Raw genomic sequence first — 27,314 nt, 5'->3', positions numbered from 1 at the left:
AGCAGAGTTGTCTGAGCTTTTCGTTCCGCCGTATATCTTTACCGAAAAAAAATTACCCCCACCTCCCCTCGCCGGAACCCTGGTGTGATGCGACGCTGAGGGGGGTTCAAGCGCAAGCGGAGAGCAACCGTCGACTGAAAGGCCGCCGGAGAGCGGCACACCGATTATATGCGCAGCGCGCCCGAAGGAGAGGAGACCGCGGAGAGAGAGAGAACTGCACATGCGCAGCACCGCGCGCAGCGCCGCCCACCGGCGGAGTGAGAGTGCGCTGGGCCGCACACCCGCAGATTTGAAAGAGTGTGTTCCCTCTCACCTGGGCACGCGCTGGCGCCAGTGCGTCTGCCGCGGCTATGACGCAACACAATCCAACACAATCTACTTTAATCCAATCCAATAAATCCAATCCAAGTCAAACCAAGCCAAGCCAAGCCAATCGAATCCAATCCAATGCCCCTCGCGAGAGAATGTTCGCTATCGGAGAGGAGAGGGGGAGAGTTGAAAGGCTGCGGACAACAACGGACGCACGCAGGAAAGACAGGGCCGCCGACAAGAGATGCTCTGAGCGTCGCATCTAAAATGCCAAGAAAAGACCGAACGAACGTGAGCGTGCGCCTCGTGAGGCGCGTCCGCCGTCGGCCAGCTCGACCTTCGTGAACATTCTGCCCAGAATTTGTGAATTGATTTTCCTATTTCCAGTGCTGTTTTTCTTTTCCTGACCATTCTTATTTCCACTTCACGTGAGCTCGCGCCTGAAGTAGGGAGCACAGAGGCTCAGTTCGCGCTACAGGCTCCGAAATCGCGAAGCCGGTTGCCGTGGGTTGTTCTAGCGTGTATTAACGCGGTACACTTTTGCAAAGATGTGAACGGCTGCAGACAAAACGATCTGGGCTTGCCAGTCATGAAGAACTTTCCGAAGCGAGTTCGGAAATCCATGTGCGGTGCAACAGCCGGGTCACCGACCAAGGGAGACAGGCCGCCAGCTCGGCTGTTTCGGCAGCCTTGCACCACGAGTGCAAGCGGCGGCAGTTTTTTATTTGCTGACTTGCTCATTAGCCTGCACGTGGTCTGCCCAGTTAGGTTGCCTCGTGAGACGCTGCGGCGTTCACCGATCAGATTCATAGAAAAGGCAACAGCAGTGGAAGGAGTGTTGCCAAGGCTACTTTACCGCGGAAAACGTGGTCGGAGCTGGGGTCCCACAAAGCGAAGAGGTTCTCTCCGTACTTCCTGCTGTGAGTTCGGTGCTTCATTTTTCCTATTTTAGCTAGCCTGTAGGCGTATGCTTGAGCGTGACGACACATCTGTGAAAGTTAAAAAGGAAGCAGGGATTAGTTTTGTGTAGCAAGCTGTTTGGAAAGTGGTCACCAAACCACTCAGCTTTAATGTACACCCTTCGTTAAAGTTTTCTAGGCCAATTCTAAGCCTTTTCGATCACAAAGAATTCAAATAATAAGATTTACGTTTAACTGTAACAAAAATATTTTATGACAGTAAGAAAGAAAGGTGTTTTCTCTAGCTTTCCAGCATAAAATGTATGAGCCTAGATCGGGACGTAAGTTTGTACATTGAATTTTTCGCGGCCTGCGCACTTCCGGCTTGGTGTAGAAAATTTTGACAAACACTGTACCTAAATACTTCCTCAACGCTGTCAAAACTGTCTAAATAGTGTAATAATGCGGAGGTTCATTTGGCGAGTAGAATGGGGTTCTAGGCGTTGAGTAAAAGTTTTGTCTGCGATTGTGTGCTTGATTTATTTTGAGGGGATGACGAATATCATGACGACCATCGGCTTTTCTTTTGAATTGGGGTGATGGCAAGAAAGATGTTGCCTGGGGAGGTTTCTGACTGTAGGACTTTTTATTTGTTGAACTAGGGGCGACTAATACTGGATTTATTATTTTATTCTCTCAAAATAACTACTGTTGCCGTGGCTCTGTATTCGCCCTTTCTCACTCTCTGCTCCGCCGTTACTCTAATCGCGGTGTGGCAGTCTCCACGGCGCAAGACACAACGCTTTCCTCGATGGATAAGCCTGGAACTTCATAAAGGTACATTTTGTTCTGTAGTTCAGACTGGGTGGACACTTCGGCATTGAAATACCGAGTTCTCGACTGCTACCGGTCTTCTCCGAGGCGCTCACATGTGTCATTGTATGGCGGATATTTGCTCTCATACGTCCGTGTTTTCAAGGAGGTAGCTCAGGCCTCAAAAAAATATGCACTCCTTTGAGTGTTGTAACAATGTTTGGATAAGCGTCTGTTTGTCTTCTATATAAACCTACCATTTACCATTTCGGTTCCGTCGTTTTCCTCACCTTACCATCTCCTGTCCCTTCACTTCCTTTTGACAATCTTTAACAGAGCGTTCATTCGACTAACTTTTTAGTTCGATTGCAAAATTTCCTTCCTCAGCCGCCGCTGGATGTTCGCACTGTTAAGTTGCGAAATCATGTGCGGGCATCGTGCCAAATTTGTACTTTTTAAATTTTATAATTTGACCCTCAACAGTAGTTTTGCTTTGGGTTTAGGTAGTTTGGCAAAACACACGGTTCATGTCGCTCCGCATGACTTCAGTTGGCTTACATGAGCCCCTGGTTTTCATGGAACGAGTGCCTTCTGGTTCAATCCCAGCTCTGACAGGACGTGTTAGTTTCAGACTACGGCAAGTGAAAATATTAGCACCGGCACTCTTTACCAAACACCCCGGGCTACGCCATGTGTCCGTAGCGGAGTGGTTTGTTGCATGGTAGCCGCGTTTTGCTGCATTTTTATTTAAGGTGATCTTACTTGCTATTTATATAGTATCTTTGTGCGTTGAGTCATATTGCGAAGATTTTTTACCCCTTTATGAATCCGATGTCTTCCTCATGATTAAACCTCACAACCGGCACTGCGTCATGGAGACATTCTTCTACGCCTGTAAACCTCAAGACTTTTTAAACTTGACCACTTAAGATTGACATAATAGGCTTGAGAAAGAGAAGCAATACCAGGGGTAAGACGGGCTTAGACAGGACAAAGGAAACAGTCACAAACACAGCGCCCGTGTCTGCTACTTTTCAATTTACCTGCTCAGCTCTGTTCAATTCATACAATGAACCAACTAGCCCAGCTGCCAGTCCTTGAACCAGGGGAAGCTGTGGTAATCGCCAAGCCATTTGCGGTTTAGCAATAGAAATAGACGCAATATCTCTATTGCAAATAACAAAGTTGGAAAGTCGAATTGCTTCGGTTTGCCTATGTGACTTCGTCCGTCATAAATTGTTTAACCACTTAGACGAAGTACGCAACATTTAAAAACTGGTGGTCGGTTGTAAAATTTATGGTATGATGAAAAAAAATCCCGCGAACGGTCCTAGATTGTTTGGTTCCTTAAAGCACTATTCCTGCTCGAACATTTCTTACCTCTTCACTGTGTTCTAGAGGCGGAACACCGTGCTTCTTCCTCAACCTGTTGTGACGTTTCAAAACTTGTCTCTGAATCTTTCGCATGATTGGTGTGAAATCGCCCTCGAAGTCCAATGGCTCGTCACCACTAATAACCTGTGTGTCGGGAAGAAAGAACGAGTGTTAGGGAACAAACCACCAAATGGGCACTCTACGTGCGGAGAAGGTAACGTTCAGTAGCCTTTTTGTTGCATAAGGACATGCATAGGGGCGATGCATTAGGAACATTCGTGTGCGGCTCCACGAGTATTGAGATGGCTTGTTTAGGGAGAACACACTTGCGTCAACATTGATCAATGAATTAACTGCAGCGACCATTAAAGGCTTATTCATCCCGTATTCAGTAATGCTGATTTGTCGGTATGCTTCGGGCATAAATTGTGGCTAGAGCGCCGTATCTTTATTTGCATACTTCCTGACCCCGACGCCGATTCGAGGCAAGGGGTCTTGTCTGAAGGCTAGTCTGTAATATTAATCGGCAATTGCAGCAAACAAAACGAGCATAGGGCTCGTAATATACTGACCTAAAAACTGAGAATTTGTTAGCAAATACCAGTCCAGAAGCTCAAGTTCGCATCGGGTTAGAGCCACGTCATGTTAAAACTGTGATGCGTGAGCGGAAAGGCCCCGTCTGAGAAATGCGCTAGATTACTTCGGAAAACGACGATGTACGGGGGAAAAGCGAGCTTCAGAGGATAAGGGGTAATCAGAGTTTAAAGGGGGAGAGCGCGCCAGTAAAGGCACCGAGGCAGAGCAGCACAAGTGATGAAGAAAAAAAACTCTGGTTGATTCCTCTGTCACAGGAATCGGTAACGCACGAAAATGAAATGTGCAGCGAAATCCGCAGCTAAAGGAGCATGATTTGTGGGGTGGCGGTTGTATTATCGGTGTGCTTGGTGAGCGACGTCCTGCTAGCGGGTCGCTTCAGGAAACGTGCGACCACTTTGGTTATGCGCCGCGGAGTATACGGAAGGTGGTTGCATTGCTACGAGCTCAGCGTGGGGAACGCGAGAGGTGGAATTGTTAGCTTGAACCGTGAACGCGCAAACGCGTTCTGCTTCACGCTGGCGTTTGTCGTCGCATGAAATCAGTCGGCGTCCACGCCATTCGCCCGTCCTCGTCACTATGACACAGCCTACGCCAATTCTCCGTGCTAGTTAGCGTCATGACGCGCTACTTCGTTTCAGCTGTCCTAGACGGCAGCACCATCCGCATTTCTCCTGTGTTCGTTGTTCTGACGTCATTTTCATGACGGATATGGCGTCATCGACACCTTGGTGTATCCGAGAATAAAATACTTTCGTGTTAAAGTTAGTTCTCTTCCACTCTGTGAAAACGTATGACCTGCGAAGCTGCACGTCCTCCACGGAATGAACGAAACAAAACACGTTTGTTTGTAATTTACGACTTTTATTGCTTCCTACCCAACTACCTGAATGAAATCTGGAAAGACCCTGGCTTTATCCTAGCGGAGAAGCGTAGAGCTGTCTTTTCACCTGCCGCGTCATAGGCACCGTACTGTTTGTGTAACACGCCAACCCAATACACTTCGGTCGCATTGGGTTGTTTCACGGCCACGTTTAACCTCATTCCAACAACATTCTATATGTAAGGGTATGATATCTTTGGCTGCGCATGCCTGCTTCCCTCTTCACTCTACTCTCAACTTGTGCACGCATAAACCGGCAACCGGTCTTGAGCGGTTGCGTAGAAGTGAAGGATACTGTAAAACATGTCGCCATGAAAGCCCTTTAAGTTGAACGAGTTATATGGCCCAAGTCGGTGTTCCAATCGGGCCAGTTGATGGTCATGCGGGAAGGATTCGCAGCTACTTGACCAGCTTTAACTTGAGGCGGCAACGGCGGCGGCAGTGGCTTTCCGACGTTTTCGCGCCCATTCCCCCTTCTGTTTTGGCTGACGTTTCTTCAGTTTCCGCTCTTCGTCCGCTCTTCGTCCGTTTCATAGCGAGTTAACACCTCGAAGGCATCTGGCCTTTATTCTAGCGGACACATGCGTGGGTGTTCTTTTCACTACCCAGTCAGCATCTTATTGTCTGTGCAAAACACCGATCCAGATCCAAACCGCGCAATTGCGGAGGGCAACTCACAGGGCGCATTGAGCCATGAGACTCCCACGTTTACATTTCCCCCCACCACAACGGGTATGTCATGGCTAGCTAGTGGTGCGAGGTGGAATTTGAAGCGGCAACGGCCGCGGCCACTTTTTGGTGGCTGCGGTAGCGGAGGCTTTCGGGCATTTTTACGCCAATCATTCACGCTTCTGCGGATTCTCCGAAATCACCTGATAATGGCGCTACGGGTGCTGTCAGCCGACTCCGCAACTTGTAAAAGAGGCATTTGTGGTGGCGAGGGTAATAACCGTTGTGATAGCCGTTGTGGAAGAAGGTCCGTCGGCGGTGTGAAGGGGCCTCGAAGCGGCGCCAAATAAATCGGCATAAAAACTCGGGGAGACATATAGTGCTTCGCAATAAAAGGTACACACGTCGGTGAAAGTCAAGGGGACGCATCTGCTAATTGGAATGCAAAAAAACGCGCCTTCTTCCAACCTCCTGCTGGAAACCCGCGTGAGTTACTAAATACTAGAGCTACAGACGGTGCATGCACCGACACAAACGGTGTGCGGGACCTAAGAAAAATCGTCGAGAGAAGTGGTCTAGGTGTTTCCAAGGGTTGTCCGCGTAACCCTTGTTAGCGAAGTGGAAGATCACTCCTCATTTTAGGTGCAGAGCACTTAGGGTCCCGCGTTGTCGTCGTAGCTAACGCATAACGCGGCGTCTGGCGCCCAAACAGAGGAATGGAAAAGATCAGGGCGTCCCCTGGTCGGGTTCTAACCTGGGCCCCTCGCGTTATGAAGCTGAGGTCAATCCCATTGCGCCACACAGGCGCACGCTGTTCAAATGGAAAGTATTGGTGGTGACCTTTGAACTGCGCCGTCACTACGGAGGGTAGCGTTTCAAGGCCCTAAATAAGTACACGGTACTATAAAATACGAAACAAAACATGAATAATACAATAATTACCCCAATTTATGAAAAGTCAACCCAGTGTTCCTTTATAGGCTTGATGATGATGATTATGATTAGTGGCTCTCCCTTTGAATCGGAGCGTCGGTTGTCAGCAACCGAGTTGCCTGTTTTATTGCGCTTGCTTGCCCTATTCCCAGGTAACCTAATAGATTTGCGTTCTCCCTTCCATCTCCCCCTCTTTCAGGGACTGCGGCGCCCTCTAGTGACTGCTTGCGGTATGAACACGAGGCTGGTACTGTAACTAGTCAAGAGAGGGTGGTACTGCCGCGAATGAGTGCTCCGCACTTGACAGCTCTCACGTTTATTGGAACTGCTTTAAGTTTTTATCTTCGTTTTGCTGTTCAATATATATTGTGCGAGCATTGCGTAAAAATTTCATCGATATTATGACATTAGCAATAAAAAGACCTCGAAGATGTACACTTTTAACTAGACGAGAAAGCTATAATTTTTTACCGCAGTAAGCAATCAGCGAGGTGACCATATCCACGTTCTGTGATCGTCACTTTCTGTCAGGCATTGGAGGGACAAAAAACCTTCGTGCTACCATCGAGGATAGACAAGAAATGTATTGTCACTTAGAAGAAAAATGTAACGGCCGTGTCACTTCAGCCAACCGCATCGCCGAATACTTGTAAAACCCATGAGTAAGCAAATTAAGGCAGGCTGTTTGTTCCTCGCAGAGAAATTTTGTATGTAAGTGTATTTAGTGACCTCCTGTTAATGTTCAGCGAATTACTCCGAATTTTTGCATGCGGCGAGAAAAGTAAAATTACGTTTTTTTGCAGATTCAATGAAACAAATTGCTTCAGCCAAACTGCGCCAGGGTAGTCTAGTTTTATGAAGAGATTTCCCAGTGGACACCAAAGCTACCGATTTTCCAAAGCCAACATGACAATAATAAGGCCAGAGGGAAAGCAAAAATTGAAAGGCAATTCTTCGCAGTGAATGTGACTGTTTATTAGGGTCTATTCCTTGTCCATACATCTGCATTTAAGGGTTCATTGATGTGTCTTTAGGGTACACCTCAAACGGCAATGAGGATGCTAGCATGGAGCGTGCAACGAGTATGTCTGATGCTACAGATGCTTACTTCAGTTATTTTGTAAGCTTTATTGAGCGGCAAGAAGGCTCCGAATTGTTTTAAATGCACTAGTCAAAGTGACATCAATCGTAACCGCTTGCTGTTTTGCATTGCAGCGATGAACGTTCATCACGAACTAGATAAAATGAAGCAAGATTACATGAAGAAAAGCCTTTCATCCAGTTGCAACAAATAAATGCTATTGCGAAGTAAACAATATTTGGGTGCAACTGGTGATGTAGCCAATTCTTCTGGAAGGCAGTTGTAATAAGGTGAACTTCGGATAACATGAATAAAACTTCACGGGCCCTTCAAGGTGGCCTTGAAGACAGTTTACTGTAGCTAAAAATTGCAAACCGAAATCGCCACTCATTGAGGTACCGGCGTTAACGTGTGCTGCGAAAGCCAGAAAGATTCGCTTTTGTTCAAAGGTTCAGCTTGGTGCTTTTGCCTAGGCACCAATGGGTAGGTACTGAAGTTGCAGTTCCCGTGCTTGACCGGCAACTGAAAACTTCAACAGTTTACGATATGAGTGCAGCCATCTCAACGGAACCAAAAACACCGAAGGAGGCAGCCAGAATGTGCAAGCAGCGAGCATTAAGAAGTCTTCGGTAACCCTAATTAATTAGAACTGGCTCGCGTCCCAAAACCTGAAAGCTATACTCGGGGACAACGTTCCGAGGCAATGGGGAGAAAGCTATGGGGAAGTGGGGGACGCTAACTGCTTTGTGTTACTGTGCCAAAGTAGTTCCCTGTAAATTAATTTCAGTCTCAGTTTCGGAGTGGCCGTTACGCATTTTCTACAGCTGGTTTCTTCGCCTGAGCTCCGTAGTTGAGTACGCTGAACCATGATCACCGAGCATGCAGGCATACTGTCGTCTTTTTCCTCACTCTTCTTTGTTTCTCAATAGAAGCCAACTCCTTGTCTTGAGAACTCGGACCGACTTAACAAATTAGAGCTGGACAAAACTGTCTAACTTTGCTCCGTACAAAGATGACGTGAATTTTGTCAACCATGCAGTTCTGAAGGCATGGACTGATATAAAAACTCTTCTGGAGCTGAAAACTGACCAGAACCACAGACACGTGTACTGTGCATAAATAGCGCAGGAGGGGTAGTATAACAAAAGAGCAGCACGCACACACTACGTGAAATCGCATTTGGAAGTGAAATCGCATTTGGATCGCGTTGAGTGCGTTGAAAGGTGAAACTATTGTACCGCTACGTGTTTGCCATTCTGTACCTTAAGGTTGTTTTCCAGTCGCCAAACGAAGCCGTTTTACTCTTTGGGAACTAAAGTGTGCAGAGAGCCACCGCCTTAAGCCGTGCGACAGTACGCTCGTCTGCGCAAGCTAGCTGGCTAACCGAACAAAATGTGGAAACGAGAGAGAGTCCCGTTTGCCTCAGTTTCTCTTGGACGCACACGTTGCAGGCCACTTACTTCGTTTGTTTCGACATCTTTAGGTTCGCAAGCTTCTTATAAATCTAATGCACTGACATTTTGATTGTAGCAATCAAAATATCGTCAAAAGAAAATACGTTTGTCCTGTGCACAACATACCGCCCGCTTTCAAGTGAAAATCGGAAATGTCTTAATGAGCTTGAAGCGTTTCTGAAAAATCTGGATTATGCAACAAACATTAAAATTACTGGTGACATAAACATTGACCCCTTGAAGTTATCCAGTTACAGGTGAATATCTTAATATCCGATCGCAGTTATCCTTAGATAACGTAATTTCGGGGGTTACTAGAGAAGAGCACTTGAAAGATGCGCTAACAAGGTCCTGTATTGATCATACTATGGGTAAAACAAATAATTTAACACCAGTGTCTGCCATCATAGCAAAAAAAAGTGGCTTATCATTTCTATACACCGTTGTCGTTACTGGAGGATTGCTGTAGGAAAGCCGTTAGAAATTGCCCACAGTGAATTCACATAATTCGTAATACATTAGTACGAAAATATGTGCTAGAATGCGACTAGACGAAACTGATAACATGTGATCATATAAAACACGTGATCTTGTAGCTAACAAGCTCAAAACAATTTATGCAAATTTGACCGATGCTCTAAAGTTTAAGGAGAGAAAACCGACAATAAATGAATCGGTAACATAGTTTGGGACTGTACCACTTAAAGGATAAAGCCTGAAAATAACGACATAAAAACCGGACGATGCACGCTTCAAAGCGGAGTTAAGTACTCTGCGTAATCAGGTGACAGCAAAATAAATTAGCGAGACGAAGCTATTTGGAACGTAAGTTCGAGCAGGTGAAAGGAGAGCCCTAAAAAACTCTGGATTTCCATTGCTTACCTGATTGGAAGAAACGTGACTAAGAGAGCGGATACGGTAATACATCAAGGCTTTGCCACTATGCACGGCTCAGAAACGCTCTGTGATGCGTTCAATGCCAGATTTGTCGAAGCTCCGATGCAGTTAAGGGCACAAATTACTACATCACTCCGGCACACAACCAAGCTTCCAAGCACTACAAACGCGGCTACGTTACCAAAAGTAACGCAAAACGATCTATTAAGTATTGTGGTGACTCTTTCTCAACATAAGCCGCCAGGTTTTGACGCCTAACCACACGCATTATTAGGGGAAATATAGATAAACCGAATTCTGTGATTACTTTCATTTTTAATGGAATTTATACATTTGTACAAATTCCAGATCTCTTGAAATTTGGTGTTGTACGTCCAATAGATAAACAAGGTTCTAAAAACGATCCAACTAATTACACACCAATTTCAATTTTATTCGTTGTATCCCACATGATGGAAAACATTTTTAGGAATTTGGGATCAAGTTTTACACAAAATACCCAATTCTTTTAAATACTGAGCTGCGATTTACAAAGAAAAGTGGTACTATTTCCCACCTTGAGGACTTTATTTAGGTAATGCCATTTCGGCAGTAATCAAAAAGCTTTAGTTTTATTTCTTGTAATGACTAAAGCATTTGACACAGTTGATCACTGAGTACTATCCACAAGCTGAAACTAATAGGGTTTAGGGGGAAGTTCGCCGATTTCTTGGAAAATGATTTTTCTGTTGGGCAACAAGCGGTTAAAATTTTTAACGCAACCAGTCACAAAATAACCACAAGGTATGGAGTTGCTCAGAGGTAAACTATCGGTCCGCTGCTTTTCAAGGTTTAGACAAATGACTTCTTGTCATCGAGATCGTTATTTTTTAACACGAAAGTGTTTTATTCTTGGATACGCAGATTTTACTGACGTCATATCCGTCACGGAAATGACGCCAGTACAAAGAAGCAAGCGGCGTGTATAGGGTGCAGCCCTGCGAACAGGGTCTTCTGGCGGGGAAGCAACCTCTAATACTAAATAGTACATAATACTTAGGGTTGTTCGTTTTCGGGGTTTATAATTTACCATGAAAGTGTTTTATCCCGGGATACACTAAGAGTTCACTGACGTCATATGCGTCACGGAAATGATGCCACTACGCCTTTGCCGAAGCTACCCGCCTGTAGGACGTCGCTCGCCAACCGTTCCCACAAGGCAGCCGCCGACCCGCAAATCATGCTCAGCTGCAGATTTCGCTTTAATGTTTTTCCGATTCCTATAACAGAGGAATCAACATAATTTTACATTTTTGCATGTACTGTGTTCCCTATCCACAAAACCACCTTTACAATTATTTTTGGTGCTGCTAATCTGTGTGCCCTCCCACAAGCACTGCGGGCTTAGGAAGGCATCGAAACACTTGTACCACTATGATGTGCAATAAGCGATCTATCTATCCATCTATATAAGTGGCGAGCTACCGAACGGAGAGAAACCTGCCGTCAACAAGGACTGCAAGGTTTTTTCTTTTTTAAGAGAAGCTATGCGGCTCCAGTGGTGAATGGTGCAGCTTAAAAAGGAGAAAATTTAAAAATAATGATCTCTTTTCCACATATACAGGCCGTTCATTTATTGGAATTATCAGTTCAAGGCTAAAAATTGGAACTAAACATTTTGAGGTTGCACCAAGCGAAATATTTTTGTTTTACTACTTGTAGTTAAAGCGACGATGGCTTCGTAGGCTCTGTAGTCTTGGCTGCATTACCACAGGAAGTAGTCCTCGAGTATGGTACTAGAGGAGAGGGTCGACTCAAATTGAATTACATGACAGAAACTATGCATTTCGTTGTGAAAACGTCTCATTAACGCTGGCTGCATTTAATTTAACAACAAAAAATGGCATTCACACGATGTGATAAAGTGACAAACATATAATTTATTTTCTACATTTTCGGTGTAAAATGATTTACTGGTTTCCAGCTAAAATGGCAGACCCGTCTCGCTTTTTTATCGTGCTATCGTTGCTCAAAACTTGGTAAAGAAAGCCCACATTGTCTTGTTCACTGCTTTCCATCGTTGTCATATTTATCCCTGCGTCGCCTAAAGCAATCAAACAATATCCAAAGGTTGTCATGCCCAGCCTTTACGCTAGAGTAAGCAGATTTATGGCGGTCTTTTTCAGTTATTAAAAGAGGGTCGCCCTGTAAACAGTCGCGTCTTTCGATGTCCGGAATCGTACAAAGCGAAGCAGCTAGTGATGCCGACATGCCTCCTTGCAGTACTTAGATGTTTTATTCAAACACATGGATTATGTGAGGCCTCCGAGGGCAGCGCATGAGGTGAATAGCAAGAATAAATTGTTCTAATGAATTGTGCAAGGGTGATTTTGTCTGTGTATTCTTGAGTATCTACCATGTAGAAATATTAATTTCTACAGCGAGAAAGCTTACACTAACTTAGCGCATCAATCCCATGTCTGCATGACCTCGAACCAATGAAAAGTTGGCTATCAGATCTCAGAAACGCAATTCCCTCGAATTCGGGAGCTTTGGTTCCACCGTCGCCCTTCATATTATCAAATGTTTGCAAACCAGCTTAAACCTCCGTGTATTATGAATAAAATATGGGCGCGAGGCTGCAGTAAAAAGGATTAGTTATTATAAAATTTATCCAATTAGAAATACCACGAGATCCTGCCAAGCCATTACGTCTGCAAACGGCATACATACTACACATTATTTTTATATTAAAGTACGCAGCTTGAATAAATGGAACAAAATGTTCGCCGCATTAGAATCAAGTATGCGTGGGAGTCTAGTTTATTTCTGTCACTACAATAACAATACACTAAAGTTTGTACCCGCCGCGGTGGCTCAGTGGCTAAGGCGTTGCGCTGCTGAGCACGAGGTCGCGGGTTCGAATCCCGGCCGCGGCGGCCGCTTTTCTGATGGAGGCGAAAAGCAAAAACGCCCGTGTGTACGAGATTTCGGCGCACGATAAAGATCTCCAGGTGGTCAAAATTAATCCGGAGCCCTCCACTACGGCGCGCCTCATCGTCGGCGTTGCATCGGCGCGTTAAACCCTACAATCAATCAATCAATCAATCAATCAATCAATCAATCAATCAATCAATCAATCAATCAATCAATCAATCAATCAATCAATCAATCAATCAATCAATCAATAAAGTTTGTGTCTGCAATACCTTTTTCCTAATTCAGCGATGCCAACGGGGTCCACTCGAACCCAGTACCTACTCCTGCTTTGAGATATACGCTCAAAACGGGCTAATTTGATTAGCGTGGAGCAGCCAAAAAACATAGCAGCCTTACCAGTAATGAAATACTGTGAAGTTTATTTCTAAGGCAAGCCTCACGACTCTTTCAAGCAGCGCACTTAAGCATAGCACACGGATGCACAAACTAAAAAGAATGTAGAGGGTCCTGGAATCTTAAAACGCTTTGGAGTTTCAGAACATCCAAGGCAGACAATTTTGTACTCACCCCTTTATGATACTTGTAACCATCAATCCCGTGGCCACCTTTGCTGCCACCACTTTCTCCAGTTCCGGGGGGTTTGGCGCCTTCCCCTTCACTGCCGCCACCCCTGCCTTCCTTACGACTGGGACGTTTGCTGCCTTCCTCTGCACTGCCTTCGGATCTACCTTTCTTACGTCTGGGACGCTTGATGCCTTCCTCTTCACTACCTTCGCCTCTACCTTTCTTAAATTTGCGGCGTTTCGCACTTTCCTCTTTACTACCTTCGCCCCTACGTTTCTTAGATCTGCGGCGTTTGGCACCTTCCTCTTCACTGCCGCCATCGGAAACTTTCTTAAGTCGGCGACGTTTGCTGTCTTCTTCTTCCCTTTCGCCTAGTCCACCCTTCTTAAGGCCTCGGCTGCCTCCGCCACCTTCCTCTTCCCCACCACCTTCCCCGCCCTTGTCCGCCTTCTGGATCTCTTTCTTGGTCACGGTCCATTTGTTGTTGGGAGCTGCGATGAAAAGTGATTTATCAGCTATAAATAAACCAAACGTAGTGTAAATAGAGTATTATTTAAAGATCTGCTTTTTAGGCCGCCGTGCAGATGATGCTGGCGCAGTGAAGCCGGAATCTAATGAAGTTTTCAGACACGCTAACCCGTATCGTATGACTGTCATGATTAAATTCTAGGAGGGTCTGTGTTTTCCCACCTTTTACCTTTAGATTTTTAATGTGTGCTATTTAAGTTGGCTTCCAATCGAACCCTGCAGCCAATAATGTTGTTCGTTTACTCGATAAACGTTCATTCTCTCCCTTTTTCACATCAATTACTTTTTTGCTGGCAGGATGCCTCTTTGGTTGTTAAGCACAACTGGCATAATTTTGTTTGCTGTTAAGGTAAAACTATTTTTTTGCCCAATTTGGAAATCCTTTCTAAACGACGCTGAGTGAACTTTCGCAGATGGACAAATCAGAAGAAAAACCGATGTCATTGACGTGTAGAGACTGTACAGAAACAGAGAGATAAATTTCGTCGAGCAAGTTATCTTGACCATAAAGGCGGCCAACTGATAATGCCTGTCTGGAGGACAGAATTTTGTTAATTGCATGTTCACGACAAAACATTGTGTGTAGTGCTATGAGCGCGCTTTATGTAAATAATTTTGGACAGCACGCAGCTTCTTGCCACGTAACCTAGGATCAAGCAAAATATCATTATGCCACGCTGTGTCGTAAGCTTTCCCTAAGTCGGCACGCGTCCTGCTTAAGCAAAAATGCATTTCTAACCTATGATTCAAAGGGTCTAAAGTTTTTACCTATACGGCCCGTCCAAAAAAACCACCTGAGTAGTGTAAAGTGATATATTCTTGGAGGTAACTAGATGCGTCTGTTTATCATTTTCTCCAAACCTTTGTCCTGACAGCTGCTAGTTGTGATTTACCGGAAGCTGCTGTTTGAAGGTACTTCTTTGCTTGTATCAGGTCTAAAAAACTGTTACTTCGTTCAATTGGGTTGTATAACATTCAGCTTCCTGAATTGCTTTGTTCAAAAGAATTGCTCTTTGTGTGTCTTTGTTTAAACTTTTCAGCATTTTCTGCGGTTTAATTCCCACTCCTGGGCTACTGTACCACACGCCGAAACTGCAGCATGCAGCTTGTGCTTTGTCAACAGGCAAATGTAGCTTCCCATCCATTTTTTGAAGAAGCTGTGTTCGCATTTTTTGTCTTGTCAGACCAGCTACGCATAATTAGCATATAAAAGGGCTCACCTTTCATTGTATCTCTGATTGCACAAATCGGCGGAGCGATGTTTGCGTTACGTTTTCAAATGCGCTAGTTTTGCTCCACACCTTGTCTGGGTCCGTTTAGTAGTTTAAACATGAAGCCCCTAGTAGTATTTTAGATGTCCCTTTTTGCTTCGCACGTTACTGCCTATCAGCCTTTGACCGACTAAAAATCTCTCAGATGCAGCTGGTTTTGGTAGAATACGCCTTGTTTTATTTGTTACGTGCACTTTACAATCGCCATCCTAGAGTGGCATCAGTGTGCTTGTTTTTCTACTCTAGGTTTGACACAAGGAAGACGGGACAGCTTGGAGTGTGTGTGGTGATAATTTTTTGCAGCTTGGTCAACGTCGAGTCAATGTATGTGTAGAACAGTTAGGAGCATTGCTCGCATGTTTTGTGATCGGCCACTTCTTCACGGAATATTGGGGCACAGTTCGTAATCGCTGGGCCTTTTATTGACCGTAGAGTAACTGCAAGGTGACCGTGGTTATATGGACTGGAAATAACAATCAACTCGTCTGGAGAGAGCGGCATGGTTGACACTATTTTCAAGTCGATTGCAGCTACGAAGTGCGTGCTTTGCTTCACGAGATTGCACGCTAATGTAAAACGAGAGGGAGTCCGAATAGGCCGGCAGTTTTTGTAATATTCGGCCCCAGGCATCAGCAAGCCCGAAGGGAAATTATGAGTATTCACAATGTTTGATAGTATAAATGGCTCCAGCAGTTCATTCACAAGTTTTTCAAATTGACAACTCAAAAGTTCATTATCAGGTAGGGTGTATAGTACGCACATTGTGGTTAGACTACTAAATGCAATAGCTCTTATAGCGAATTTGTCTGGATGTCCCTTATTATTTTATAACCTGCTACCAACCTCCACACAACCAGGCCTACATTGCCTGCGGAGTGAGTGCAATGGCCTCCGCCTTTAGTACAAACTCGGTTAAGGAAGTGATTGTGCTTCCGGTGTGAATGTGCTTGTCGCTGACATATTGCAGTAATATGTTGAAACCTTTTTGTATGTCGTCAACGCTTTTGACTGGCCCATGCAACGCCAAATGTATGCTTTGCACCGTATGCTTGTTTTGCTGGGTAGAGTTAGAGTGATGTGTTTCATTTCTGGTGGGTGCGCCACTTGTGCTTTGGTGCTGCAATCGTTGAGGGGAAGTGTATTTGGCGTAAAAGCGATTGGCGTTGCTGCATGTATCTGTGAGGCCGGTGAGACCGGCATCACGTTAACATCCTCGTCTATGCGTAACGCAATATCTGATGCTCTGGCTCCTTCAGCTGCACCTCTCCTGATTCTTGTCGCGTTTTCCGCGCGCTGCAGAAGTGTGCATTTGCCTGTAGGATGCTGAAGCAGATGCAGCGCCTTCGACTGTCATGCCCTTGGGGCTCTGAAGGCCAGGAGAACGGAGTGTAAAGCGAGGCATCCTCTCAAATCGTGTTCATCGACACCTCCGAAACTAGATACGGGGGGAGGGTCATTCTGGACCGCTAAGTGCTTTCATGACGGCAACTTTGTGTGCACAAAATGGGGACGAAACAAAAGAAATCAGGCGCCCCTACATCTAATGACGAGGATGGTTGAACGCGAAGCTTTCTCATGAATTATCATCGTAGTTTTGGCACTGTGTGGTGCAGGATTTTTGTCTGATTTTCCCTTCCATGCACCCCTCTCCAAATCTAAGCCACTACTAGCATGTCGAATAGGAGGAATCATATTCATGTCGATTTCATAAAGTTTAGGGCCCAGGTTTGCTTCCGACCACGGAAGTGTTTTTTCTTTCGCTTCACTTTTTTTTATGCTACAGATGCAGCCAGGGAGAACGCTAAAGCTGCGCTTTAAAAGACAGGAACAGCAGCGCAGACAAACAAGTGATTTTCGATTCCTAAAACACCAGATTTACACCGTGAGTGACAACCCTTGATCATCGTGCATGTGCAGATGTGTACATATTCCGTCACAATGCACAAACACACAAATAAATTACCAGCCAGGGGGAGCCGTTGTGTTTTCCGAACAATAGCCGTATTCAATCACTGCGATCAGGCTACCAGGAAGATAGCAGAAGCATGGCACTTGCCTTATATAAAGGGAGCATGCGGGAGTCATCTATCTGTCGCCCTATCGGAGAATGAAATTGAGATGTTAAACAATATCAGATACTATGTTGTGTTTTTGTCTTGTGTTTGCTTATTTTGACGGAATATACATCTTTGCGCATGCGCAATGATAAAAAGTTGTCACTGAGCGCATTAATGTTGTTGGTTGTGAGTAAAAATTAGTTCTTAGTCAGCGCTGGTATTCTTGACTTTTTTTGTTTTGTGCCCATTTAGTGCGTGCGACGTTACCGTCAGAAATGCTAATCGAATAGACCACGTTTTGTGTTATTGCAGCCAAAGCAGTCCTGTGGGTGGCGGGGTAAAACCATGTGAGCATCGCCGACTGGGTGGCCACGGAAGCCTTACTACGCTTCACCGCCTCACTAGCGAGCCACGTCATTGGAGCGTTTGGGAGCCGGTATTGAGCTTCGCTTACGAGTTCCTGATAGCATAGGTTTTAAGTTGCTTTCGATTGAATATTTGTTTCTCATTTTGATTTTTTGACAGAAGTAAGCACGCTCGAGTCAGTCACCGTTATAGCGCCTGAATCGGTGATGTTGCAAGCATTGGAAGGGGCATAGCCAAGGAGCCGACTACCACCGTTACAGGTTTCTCTCTTTCATTTATGTGGTGGCTACGGCTCGAGCATTGCACATGTTTCTTCGCACCGGCAGGTGTCACTACCGTTATAATTTCAGGCTACCTTTAACACTCGAAGTTTCATCGCGGTTGTGAAATGTAGACGCTTGTCTAGCAATGTTGAAAACCTACTTTAATCTGCTCTGTCGGGGTGCTACGATTAAATGTCAGGACGCTCGCCATCACGTTTAATTGTGATCCGCCTTACCGCTGCCAATCTTTCCTCGCACAAGCGATGAACATCGGTATCCGATTCATTTGGGAATTCAGTGTCTGTGGTTCAGTGTTCGGTGAACTGTTTCAGAGATTTGTAGGTCGCCTATGATTGATTTCGTCAGGGCATTACTAGACTTTTCCTTATTTAAAACTTCAGCCACTGTGTTTTCCCGTGCGAGTTCAGGTTGTTTTGTTGCTTTTCGCATCCCGGTCTTTTTGAAACATAAAATGAACGGGACGTATTTTCTGGTGGCTGCTTTTTCGGCAGATGGTATCACAAACAATTTGAGCAGCTGTCGGGGTTCATGAACACAAAGTTTGATGGAAGCTTAGAAACTGCATCGTGCTGAGCCCTCTTGACTCTATTATCTGGAGAATATGAATACGAGTGTAGAATACCGCCTTGGTTGAAACAAAGTAGTAGATTTTGAGTTCACCGAGTTTACCGTAATTCTCACGAAGGTCGCCAACTCCCTGCCTGGTAATCAAAGAGGGACAAACAGGTGGAGAAATATCGGTGAGAACTGGGCCATGGCGTCGACTGTCACGGTTCCAAGTTTCCCCGCTTCATCTTAAATCTTCTACTAACCATGGTTTGACACAGCTTAAGGTTGGGTACATGCACTACAATGGGTTTCCCCCTAAAGATAGAAATATTTATTAATGTGGCCCTCACGTGAGCACTTAATATCGAACGAAGCTCAATGTGGTAGGCATAATCATAAAACACAAAAAAGGTGACGTCGGTTATTCTGCCAGTTGAAATGTCACCTTGAAAGATTCACATAAGGCATGCACAAATGGCCAAAACAGCTGAAAATTGGCACGTAAGGTAATAACACACCCATTTCTTTTATGATTCTATGGGTAATTTTAGGTGAAGTGGCTTTAAACAACCTTTTTTTTCTAGGAGGTAATAAACAGGTGAACTATACTCAAGCTTTGGGTTCCTTCGTTTTTTATGATAACAAATAATCAGGGCGATGATGGCCCAGGAGGAAACCATGCACAGCACGGAATATGAACACATGAAAAACGCTGCATAACAGCATGATGATTATTATCTTGAGGTCGCGATGACCTTAAGGCTTAAAAAATACCCCCCTAAAATTTAATAGGTTTTCCGTAGTTCCGTTTGTGACAAATTGTGCATGTCCTACTTTGAGAAGGCCTCTTTGGCGATGCGCGGGAACACACGATTAAATACCACAATATTGTTTTACCAATTACAGCTGTCGCCCCATAAATATGACACACCGAAGTGTTATAGCCAAAGTGGTGTGATGGCTCACCGAGAAAGCGAAGTTGAAGTGTTTAACCTGCTTGGGACAAAAAAGTCTTCAATACAGCTCATAGTGTACAGTTTTATTAGATGGTCATTTTGAAGAGGAGCATGTAGCGTTTGAGACAGGAGACTAGTTGGAAATAATTTTAAAACGGCTAAAAAAAGAAAGAAGTCCTTACTGCCTCGGTCGTCGCAGGAGCAGCACTCCCTGTATCCATACTCGCGCTGTTGTTTACCGTTGGTGTACATGCAAAGAGAAACACAAGGTACAGTGAGAGGCATCGCTCGTTAGGGAATTTGGTATCACGTAAAAAACCTTCGCTGAGGGTGTTTGGGACTCAATATTCACCCATCGCACACTCAGGACTCTTAAGAAGAGTCCTGAGTGTGCGATGAGTACAGCTGAATGCAATAGCTGAGTACAGCTGAATGGAAAAGCATGGTGCATGGGTCGCCATAAGGTTGTCAACGCATACCGCGAATGTGCCCAGCCGACCAGCACACACTAGAAACAAAGTAAATGCGCACTATACGACCGAGCCTTTATCCACTTGTTGCCAAGCTTTACGAAGCCTGACCACGTGACCTAGGGCTGATTCCAATTTTATCGAGTTTGTTGAGATTTATTTTGTTACAGAGAGGGGTTTGAGAACAGCGTGCCCTACGTTGCTTCCATGTGGAAGGTCGGGCAGCCAAAGGTGAAACTCACGAATACATATCAGTTGTAACTTGTTTATTTCATTTTTCCTCTTATAAATCATTTCTAAGCTTGCATATCTCAGCCTGCGAGGTGCTCAAGTCATGTGACATCTTCCTCCCATTATGGCAAACTACCGGAATGGTGCGAATATCACAGCTTCGAATCCCCTACACACGCAGGAAGTGTGAAAAAGCAGCATTCATATCTTCTGCTGTTTTCCACTCATGTCGAAGGAGTTAAACTTCTCAGGGAATGCCACTTCTACCCTTGCAAGGATTTGTTTGTTTGATACTAAGTTTTTTGCAGTATTCTAATTTATAGCTGGCATTCATGCTTGCGGACAACGTAATGCCGCTTGCACGCGCCCACGAAGCACTAAAGAGAAAGGAGCACCGCCTCGCCGAAATTGTGTACGACGTGTACATATTTAGGTGTACGTGTACAATTGTGCACAATTGCATACCACTTCTTTTCCTAGAGAATGTGCTAACTTAGGTTGTTGTGGGTTGTTAGTATGAATGCGAATATCGTAATCTTGTGTTTATCAAACCGCACTATCGAGGAGTTCCCTTGGGCACGTGTTTTATCTGTGCACATATGTGCTTATGCGAAAGGAAAAACAGTTGCCAGTTATCGCGGTTGTGTCTCCAGATATTTCGTCTTGTCTCAAGCGCTACTTAACGGCGTGCGAACCACAAGCCCAACTGTCGATTCAACGGAGCTGCATTTATATTACATCGGACCCTTTTTTATGTTGTAATAATTATGATTTACAACCACATTTCCCTTGCCTCAATGATGGCCGTTTGTGAGTTGTAAACGAGGATGGCTTCTCAGCACTGGAGGTACGGCTTTTGTACCCGGCAGTTCAAGTTTTGTGCGGATTTATGGAGCCTTCCAGAAGATACTGCAGACGGTTATGCCTCATTTTGGGAGCGGAGGTAGGGAGGCAGGCAAGGCATTTCAAGGTCTGCCTGATTGTGACCTGCACTCAAATCTGACGAGACGGTCATTGCACGAGGCTCTTCTTCGACTGCCCATGCAAAAATGCCTTATTGGCGTCTATGGAAAAATATATGGTGAGCTATGGCTGCCCATGAGTCCCTATGATAACCCATAAAGGGGCATAAATTAGGCTATAGCAACCTATTGAAGTGTTTATGCATTCTGCACTAAAGGATGTAAACCATACAATTCTCTTTAGACTATTATAGAACAGCCTAGTGTGTTTCGTCTATAGAATAACAGCTATTCAGGTTACTGTAGCCAGCTAAAGAAATATGTATGGCTTTAGTTCTATTGAGCAGCCGCGACAAAGCTCTTTTGGCTGGCTATAGACAACTGTTTAGCTTTAACTCTACAGACTCAAAACCATTCAGCTGTGTTTAGCCAGCTATTGAAAAGAATTCGTCTTAAAGCTAAAGAAAGAAAGCCATAAAAGCTCATTAGGCTGGCTATAGGCCATTTTTAAGTTCTAACTCTACAGACTCAAAACCATTCAGCTGTCCTTTGCCAGCCATTGGAAACAATTCGTCATAAAGCTAAAGAGAGAAAGCCATAAAAGCTCATTTGGGTGAATATAGGCCGTAGTCTGCCTCTAAGTCTACATACTTGGAACCATTCATCTGTCCACTGCCAGCTATTGAATAGAATGGGCCCTAAAGCTAAAGACAGGCACCCATAAAGCTTCTGCGGCTGGCTACAGGACAATATATAACTGTAAACGTTTAGACATGTGACAATTAAGCAACATTTAGCCGGAATTAGGAAAGCGTTTGGCGCAGAAATTTCAGGCCTGCATCCATAAAAGTTTCCTTAGCTAACTACACAGTGACATAAGGCTCTAAGTCTCCAGCCGCTAATAAAAAATTGTTAGCCTATAAAGGTGTAATTGGGGAAACCATTAGATCCTATTTCGCTGGTTTCAATATGACTGATGACGCGTCTTTCATATAATCATAATTTGCCTAGCGACATCTAAACACAGATTGAATAACGATGATGAGGTTGATCGGCCGGTTATATGGAAGTATTAGTTCAATAAGGTTACGTACTTATTACACCAACAATATGACCCACCGTGAAGGCTCAGTGGCTAAAGCGTTGTGCTGTTGAGCACGAGGTCACGGGTTCGATTCCCGGCCCCGGCGGCCGCTTTTCTGATGGAGGCGAAAAGCAAAAACGCCCATGTGTACGAGATTTCGGCGCACGTTAAAGATTCCCAGGTGGTCAAAATTAATCCGGAGCCCTCCACTACGGCGCGCCTCATCTTCTGCGTTGCATCGGCGCGTTAAACCCTACAATCAATCAATTACACCAAGAATATAGAAAAAGTACAATAAAAGGCAGCTGAAGATTAACGCTCAAATTTGGATACTGCGCGTCGGCAAAGCTTGCAAGTGAACGTTGACCGAAAGACGTATAAGTTCGGAGAATTCTTGCTCTGCGGCCCTTCGCTGCCGCGGTCAAGTAAAAAAGCGGGATTCTCTCAAAACGGCCCTCTCAGCGTTGAAGCAGATTGGAAAGAACTTTAGCGGCCCACGGTACGTGCGAACGCCGTCAGAAATATGGTGGCACCTGCAAACAAACGCATTCCTTCTCCCGCAGAGCGCACTTCGAGATTAGTTATTGAGAAAGGGGGAGAGCGCCCCACGCCGGACCGAAGGGGGGCACGGAAAGGAAATTCTGGGAAGCGATGAAAACGTAAAAGAGATTACGACCGGCTAGCCGGTCGTAGAGGGGACACCCTTGCTTCCTGTTTTATTTTCAATTGTTTGTTTGGCATCCTGATTTTGGCGACGGGTACCGAATGACACGCCCGGGGAGGGTCGGCGTGCGTGCAGCACGCGTCGACGCTGTAGGCCATGCGAAGGAAAGTTTTCGTTGAAAAGAGGGTCAGGCGTGCCGCACTGTGTTAGTATTCGTGCGGGCAGCAATGATAGTGACAGACAATTTTCCCTGAGTACTGAGAACAGATATAGTTTTTTCGGAGGAAGGAAAGAAAACGTTAAGCGATGTTGTATTTACCAAATAAAATAATTACCAGCGAACAAGTTAGAAAAAGGTCGAAAGATGGGCACGTATCTCCGCACTATTGGCTAGCGCGATGGACCTGCTTATACCATGATGTACTCAGTCAGCCACATTTCGTCTCTTTGCTCATGTGCTCGGGCATGGCACGTGTTGCCTGATGCTGGAATTTTTTATTGGACCGCAATGTGTTCGTGTAGATTGTGTGACGCCAAGCAAATGTGCCGCTTTTCGCAGTCGTAAATTTCGGTGTTTACGGTGACAGTTACAAATAATTCAACATTAACATGAAGTCACGCGAAAATGGATACCTGCGGTACCGCGACAGGAATTTCATCGTACGCCAAACTCCAGGGTGAGTGATCTTACGAACTGAAGCGGCTGTATAGTGTGAGAAATGCAGGACTTTGTGTTCAAGAATACGTTTCCAAACCACCCTGCACCACATGGGCATTGCAACGTACACAGAAGTGAAGATTTGGCAGCGGTGATTAGACAAATATTATTATTTTTTCGCGAACTGAGAAAACTTACCAGCAACTAATTGAGAGGACTTGAAAAACGTTTTTATTATAGCATTGTGTGCGACCGTCTTCATTGTTTTATTAGGAGTTTTATTAAGAGCCACCGTACTTGCAGCTTTGTGCATTGAGTACTGAGTGAAATGAACGGCTTCTGAATGCTCTCTTTTCTGTGGACTATACCCAGCACCTGTAGGTGTATGTGGCAGGGTGGGCGTTCGCAAAAAATGTGCCGCGTAGTGTGGCTGTTGAGCGAATAACATAAGCGTGAGCCAGAGTGTTGGAACGCGTGTGCTGTGTTTTTCGATCGGCGCATGTGAACAACTGTTTACTGGCGGCGAAGGAGCGTAGATAGTAGCCCTTTATGTAATAAATGGGATAAATAAACCCCTTGGTTTTGCTTCCTTGTTTGCCTGGGTTTAGGCCTTTTGTGAATGAAAACTAGCGAAGTGTTTGCAATCGCTACCTTGCACTCCCCCTATATTGCTGAAGTGTTCATGGAGCATATATTACAGAATGCAGATAGGCAAACCGCCTAAGTGCCACAGGAGAAGTTCTAGAGATCCGAGAGGCTATATGCCGGCATGGCAGCGTGTTAATAATTTCTCAGCGGCTGCTGCTGCCTCTGTGTTTCAAGTAGTGGTGATTCTGTTCTGGCTGCAGGCAATGCAAAAATATCGTATGGTCGGCCATGAAAAACTGTTCTTATGGTTGTCTTTAGCTATTTGGCCCAATTATCTTTAGACGTTTCCATGGCTGTATTTAGCCATTCCTATGGACATTCCTTTGGGTGTCTTTAGCTTCTTCTATAGCCATAGCAATATCGAAAGAACAGCTGAAGAGAGCCATAGAACCGTATATAGAAGAAGCTAAAGACACCCATACGAATGTCGATAGGAATAGCTAAAGACAACCATACAACCGGCGATAGAAAAAGTTAAAGACACCCATAGGAATGTCGATACAAATATCTAAAGACATTCACAAAACCTGCCATAGAAGACGCTAAAGACACCGATAGGAATGCCGATACGAATAGCTAAAGACAGCCATAGAACCGGCTAGAGAAAAAAACTAATGACACCCATAGGAATGGCGATGCGAATCGCTAAAGACACCCATAGAAACGTTTAAAGGTTATTGGGCCAAATAGCTAAACACGACCATAAAAATATTTTCTATAGCCGACAATACAATATCTTTGTATGGGAGATGAAAGACATGAGAGAAGACAACAGGTTGGCTCTGGAACAACGCTCATCGCATATACCGCGGCCAGACAGGGCTAAGGCGGCTAAGGGTTGCGTCATCGTTCTGAAGGAACAGACACTACCAAACCACCACAAGTAGCTCTTGGGCCTGGCCCCGTAATACAGCGACGAACCAGCATTTGATCCAGTTGAGAAAATAACACTTACTAAGTGTATTTTTTGTTGTGTTCCAGAAGAAGACCATCTACAATTAATCGCGGAATGCGTCGATGTATTCTCCAGGACTCAAGGTGCCTGGCGCCAGCCCCAGCCGGCCCGAGAGTGTGTCGAGTTTGCTGTGAGTAACCGGTTGCACGTCATTACGTTGGATAAGTATGCTTGCTTTGTCATCATTCCTGATGGATTGGTTTCCGTGAAAACAATCTAGGCTGTTCGTAAGACCTTTCAGCCTATAGATGTGAAAGCCTCGAAAGTGAAGGAACGTGCTATTTCCCTGCGGAATACCAACAACCTGGAATGTCTTGCAGGTACTGCAAAGCAGGGAAAGGTTTAACACTGGAACTCTTATTCTCTGCTAAAACGCACAAACGCGATGTGCCGTTTTGCGCTATTGTTTTGGGGCTCGTGGCGGAGGGTGGTATCTAGGTAGGTGCAAAAACACCTGGACGCCTACGCTTTCACGATCCGTTCTTGACCCTCAACTCGGACAGCTTTGTATTATTTTTCAGTACGAACAACTTCGACACGTGCAAAGCGTTCACAGTCAATGCAGATGATGTACATTACACCATTCCTCACGATGAATGAATGAACAGGGGAAGAGGTACGTCACCGAGGAAAATAATAAAATTAAGTTTATGAACAGTTTCGGGTTTAAGATCAGCGGGTTCCTACAAATTCTGTCTTTATACTACAAGTAAGCCTTTGTAGCATGTAAGGGGGGCTTGCATCTGCACAAAAACCAGGATATGTATTAGTTCTAGGGTGGGTTCGGTCCTTAGCGATATTTTTCTCTGTGTTATCTACAGGCATATTCAGCAGAACCTGTGCTGGTTGGCTATCAAAACTGTGAGATAGGTTGACGATTTTCGTATCTTTGGGGACAACTGCAATGTATCTCCCCGAGTGGTTGATGAGCTGAAATTTCTAAAAGATCAGGGCCTTGCACTTCATTTCACTTGTGAGCTTCTGAAAGAAGGCCTGCTACAATTCCTGGATTTGCGTGAAATGCTTGAACCAGGACATGTCTGCTCAGAATATCGTCTTAGGTCTGCGAAACCGTTTCTAAATTTCAGTTAAGGGCACTACAAACTGTCAAAAAGTGAAATTGCCTTTTCGGTGTTAAGGTCAGTTGTTTGTAAGTCCTATGTGTATTAAACTGGGAACGGTTTCCAGGCACAGATCATCAGGCTTAACGCGTAAGCTTTGCCGGAACACGTTACGCGCAAAAGGACGCAGGAGCTGATAAAAGTGGTGATTTTAACGCGGAGTCTTGAAAGATGGTCTGCCGGCGCAAAACAAATGAAAACTGCTGTGATACCGTACATGCACCGTTTGTAGCATGCCCTGAATAATATTTCCGGACGATACGGAGTTACAGCGCTTTTCTCGGCAAGTTGGGGCAAAGGAAGTTGTCTGGACAGAAGTCCGGCAGTTGTTGCAACGTCAAGCATGCTTCTCCGTTCGTCCCGTAATACACAGGCATTGTTTACTTATTGCCATTGTCATGCGTTGACGTTTATATTGGCCGGTGAGACAGGTGCATCGATATACGACTCATGGAGAACCGGAGGTCACCCCAGAACAATCCTTATGCGCACATCACTCGGCAATAGGCGACCCACACCAATAAAAGCCAAGTTAAATGTAGTCAGCTGTTTGAGAACACCAGAATTTTGTGGGGGCACAATCACCAGTTCACGAGAGAGATAATGGAAGCATTGCATATTAGAAAAAACAATGGCAAGTGCGTCAGCCTTGCCTGTGTGGTGCTGCATGGAAAGAATTTTTTTCCCTATTGTTGTCGGTTGTTTCTAAAAATATGAATATCGTAGTCTTGTGTTTATCGAACCACACTATTGAGGGATTTCCCTTGAACACGTGTTTGTTCTGAGTAGATATTTGCGTTTACGGGTAATAAAATAAGTTCGGAGTTAGCGCCGTCGTGTGTATCTTGATCTTTCGTACTGTTTCAAGCACTACTTAGCGATGTGTAGAGGGTGTCTACAAAGAAAATTTAAGAAAGCTGTATTGCGAGAACTTGGGGGTTCACTAAGTTGAGAACATCTGAGGCACATGAGATGGGCAGATGACAGTTAATTGTTCAATAATTGGGAACAAAACGTTCGACTACAGTTTAGCAACAGTGTGCAGAAAGCTCGGTCAAAAAGTTGAAGGTATGATATAAAATAGTAAATGCAAGAGGAAACAGATATACAGAAAGCGCACC

At 44.9% G+C, this 27,314-nt stretch overlaps 2 protein-coding genes across 5 annotated transcripts in view; one reads left to right on the top strand and one right to left on the bottom strand.

The window, feature by feature from the left end:
• The window catches only part of LOC144158329 (uncharacterized), a 162,734-nt gene that overhangs the window by 104,085 nt on the left and 31,335 nt on the right, over positions 1 to 27,314 (top strand). For all 4 annotated transcript variants that reach the window (XR_013320018.1, XR_013320016.1, XR_013320017.1 and 1 more), the window contains one exon: positions 25,099 to 25,202. Coding sequence is in view for 1 of the 4 variants with exons in the window: in XM_077689150.1 (XP_077545276.1) it covers positions 25,099 to 25,202 (104 nt within the window). In the remaining 3 variants the exon portion in view is untranslated. The remainder of the gene's footprint in view (positions 1 to 25,098; positions 25,203 to 27,314) is intronic.
• The window catches only part of LOC144158327 (uncharacterized), a 104,423-nt gene that overhangs the window by 71,848 nt on the left and 5,261 nt on the right, over positions 1 to 27,314 (bottom strand). Inside the window, exons 2-5 of the mRNA XM_077689149.1 lie at positions 19,583 to 19,628; positions 13,393 to 13,880; positions 3,402 to 3,539; positions 1,166 to 1,298 (exon numbers count right to left, since the gene is read on the bottom strand). Of these exons, the coding sequence (XP_077545275.1) occupies positions 1,166 to 1,298; positions 3,402 to 3,539; positions 13,393 to 13,880; positions 19,583 to 19,628 (805 nt within the window). The remainder of the gene's footprint in view (positions 1 to 1,165; positions 1,299 to 3,401; positions 3,540 to 13,392; positions 13,881 to 19,582; positions 19,629 to 27,314) is intronic.

This window comes from Haemaphysalis longicornis, unplaced genomic scaffold, assembly GCF_048455015.1.
Source record: "Haemaphysalis longicornis isolate Haplotype H1 unplaced genomic scaffold, Haemaphysalis longicornis Haplotype H1 scaffold_10, whole genome shotgun sequence".
NCBI classification, from domain to species: Eukaryota; Metazoa; Arthropoda; class Arachnida; order Ixodida; family Ixodidae; genus Haemaphysalis; species Haemaphysalis longicornis.
The sequence above is the reverse complement of the archived record's forward strand: the minus strand, read 5'-3'. Positions and strand labels throughout refer to the sequence as shown.